Source organism: Myotis davidii, unplaced genomic scaffold, assembly GCF_000327345.1.
Source record: "Myotis davidii unplaced genomic scaffold, ASM32734v1 scaffold281, whole genome shotgun sequence".
Lineage (NCBI taxonomy): Eukaryota > Metazoa > Chordata > Mammalia > Chiroptera > Vespertilionidae > Myotis > Myotis davidii.
The window spans coordinates 1,348,913-1,352,120 of NW_006293784.1; the positions used below are offsets into that span (position 1 = coordinate 1,348,913).

Consider the following 3,208-nt stretch of genomic DNA (forward strand, 5'->3'; position numbering starts at 1 on the left):
GGCTGCTCTACTTCCCTTTAAACACAAGCACATAAAGAGAGTAAGGGATGTGAAAAGCCAATTCTTCGTGCCGCTACTTAATCAATTGCACTCAGTTCTGCTCGATGACACAGCCACACTGCAAAGACCACTCAGCAGTTAATGGACATAACGTTGGAAAAGCACTTTGAGGTCTTCCCAAGGAAGACGGGGGGTAAAAACCCAGAGGGGCACGGTTTATTACTTAGTAACTGAAAGGCATGACATGTGAAACTCCCGTGACCTGAAAAGAAATGAAGATATTAATTTATTTTGCTTATTCTGATTATTCTACACAAAAGCACTCCTTCCCAACGTTGGAACGGGAAAGCATGGTAGGGTTATCCTCTGCCCTAGGCTGGTCTTGTCGGGATAACCATCACAGGCTGTAAGGAATAAATATGTTCTTCCAGCGTTACAGCCTACGTTTACAATCTGTCCAAATGTAGAGCTGAGGAGTTATGTGTTTTTAACTGTATACATCCATCACTAGCTATCGCTCTTCCCACAGACAGCAAGAAGTCAACAGCGAAACACAAAAGCTAATGTTCATGTTGACCAATGACACTCAAGTAAAATTTAATTTAAAAAACCCCACCCAAAACAAAAAGAGCTGCACATATGCGCAGTGTGACATGTACACACATCCTTTCCCTTTTTCTATGACAGCCGATCTAAAGTAATTGAAATTAAGGGCTCAGATATAAGAAAAAAAATGAAATAAACATGCACTGCAAAGATATGTAAAAGTCAGTTGGAAGTACAATTTCATGCTCATAACCACACAACATCACTGTTCCAAATGGCACGTGCCCAGAGGCAGGCAGTGACTATCACATGTTGCTGCAAATGCCATGAAATATGACAATTATAGGCACATCAAATGCTGCAAGAAAGATTTAGTGTCATTCCACACAAGCTGGAAATATTTCTCCACTCACCGGTATTTTAACACATTCATTTCCAAGAGTCCGTCGAATCAACACTATTAAAGACCCACTGTTTACATTTTAATATGCTCTACCGATGGAAAATATTGCATAAGAAGTATGGTTCACATGCAGATGTACATTCAAAATCTATGTCTGAATATGTCGTTGCATATAGATAAAAGTATAATGTAAAAGGAAAACACTAGATTCAGAAAAATCAATAAATCCATGACTTAACTAGGTAGTTTTGGTTTTCTTCTCGTTCTGCAAGAATTTATTAGGTGAGAAAAAGAGCATAAAAACCTTGGAAGTTACAAGTTTGAAATATATTCAAAGGAGACAAGTGGTCTTTTAACAGTCGTTTTTGAACTATTTTTTAGCTTCAAAATGATTTAGCTAACCAAACCTCATAGGAAATCACAATATATTCAATAGAAAGAGGTATTTAATTAATACAAATTTCTTTTATAAGTGCACGTTCATGACATTTGTTTGTTAGGTAATTGAGTGAGGGGGGGTTTGAAAAAGAGAAAAATGTGAAATAGGAGCCTATGGGTGACAGTTACATTCTTCTTTGAGTGTCTGACTCATTTCTGTATTTTGGAGTTTTTTGCACCATATTAAGACAATTCTGATTTATACGCGTAAGTGGTTACAAACAGTAACATTTAACAGCTCCCTTGCAATCTGAGGTTACTGTTCAAGCAAACAGACGAGAGAGCAGGAGAAGCTTCATCCCACAGCCTGAACCACCTCAATAACCTATTAACACAAATTAACTCATCATCACTGCTTGCAACTATGGTAACATTTTCCGCATAGTTGATTGTATATGTAGAATTTTTTTAAAAAAATCACAATACTTAAATCCAATTCAAACCTTGAGAAAACCAAAGATCTCCTCCCCCACCGCACCCCCATCCCCCACACAGAATGTCCTAGTGGTTAGTGGAATCCAATCCCTATTTGAAAGCCTGTCTTTAAAGAGCCTGCCAGCATACACTCAGTTGGTGTTAGAGGTCAACCACTAGGTTCACCAACGGGGGTGTAGCATAGAGACACCTTTAGGCAAACCTAGGATTCGAGCAAGGTGTGCCATCTGCAGACCTGCTGGCCTTTGGTCTCCTTCATTTCCTCCCAGTGGTCTTGTTCCTCCTCTCCACTACTGTTTTGACCCAGAGCAATCCAACCAATCATCTCTTTACGCTTCATAGTGCGCCTGTTATAAATGGAGATCATCAAGGTGACATCAGAGAGCTGAAAGAGGGCCACCTGGAAAACAAAGGTCTCCTTATAGACAGGATTGGGCTGACCACGTCGAATGGACGTCTTGCAGCGGAACATCTCTTGACCCACAGAATTGAGGAGAAAGAGCTTTCCATATGTATCTAAGAAAAAACAAAACACAACAGAAATGAAAAAAACATCAGTGCTTTCAGTTTTGCTGGTCTAGTTGTAGTATTTACATGGGCAGCAAATTTTTCCTTTTCACATACTGATCAGCATCCTTAGGCCTGGTACTTGCCGTGGGACTAACATATTTTACATGAGCGATTAAGGAAAGGGATTATTACCTGGAAAGCATAATGTTTCATGCAGCCCACTGTCAGGCACCTTGCCAATGTTCATTAGGAGCCCTATACATGCAGAAGTGTACTATATACACACACAGCCATAGATGCAATCGTGTTTATGCACATGCGGTTTTTCATTCCCATTTTACTTATGTAACAAGATAAATGTGTAGATTTTGCTCTATACACATTTTCCTTTCCATTGTCAAAATACTGTCTTGTGCCTGAGTTAAAGAGTCCCTTCTTTTATCACGTGTACATATTCTTTGGACCATCTCATCTACTCAATGACAACTACCAACTCTGGCTTCAATGACAACTACTAAATCCGTCTCTCTAGCCTAGATGTCTCTCCCGAGCTCAGGATCCAACAGAATACTACATTTCTCTTCATGGATATCCCACACACATCTCACACTCATCAGGTTCCCAACTCAAACACTCGCTGTTCCACTGTTCCCCATCTCTCATAACATCATCCCCTCAATGATCCAAATCAGTAATCAGGACTGCATGTTTTTGACAGGACTGGCTTCCTCACCCTGGTCCTGCCAGTGAATCACCAAGTATTATTGATTCTACCTCCTGAGTAGTTCCCCATCCACCCACTTTTTTGCATCCCCAATGCCACTGAACTCTCAGTGTAGAGCATAAGCTCAGATCGCAGCATCTCTCACCTGCATT

The 3,208-nt window shown here is 40.2% G+C and overlaps 1 protein-coding gene across 1 annotated transcript in view; it reads right to left on the bottom strand.

Annotated features, from left to right (window-relative positions):
* Nucleotides 1–1,195: 1,195 nt before the first annotated feature.
* SYT16 (synaptotagmin 16) overlaps nt 1,196–3,208 on the bottom strand; it is a 105,198-nt gene continuing 103,185 nt past the window's right edge. The window contains exon 7 of the mRNA XM_006767639.2: nt 1,196–2,338. Within this exon, the coding sequence (XP_006767702.1) occupies nt 2,025–2,338 (314 nt within the window). The 3' untranslated portion in view covers nt 1,196–2,024. The remainder of the gene's footprint in view (nt 2,339–3,208) is intronic.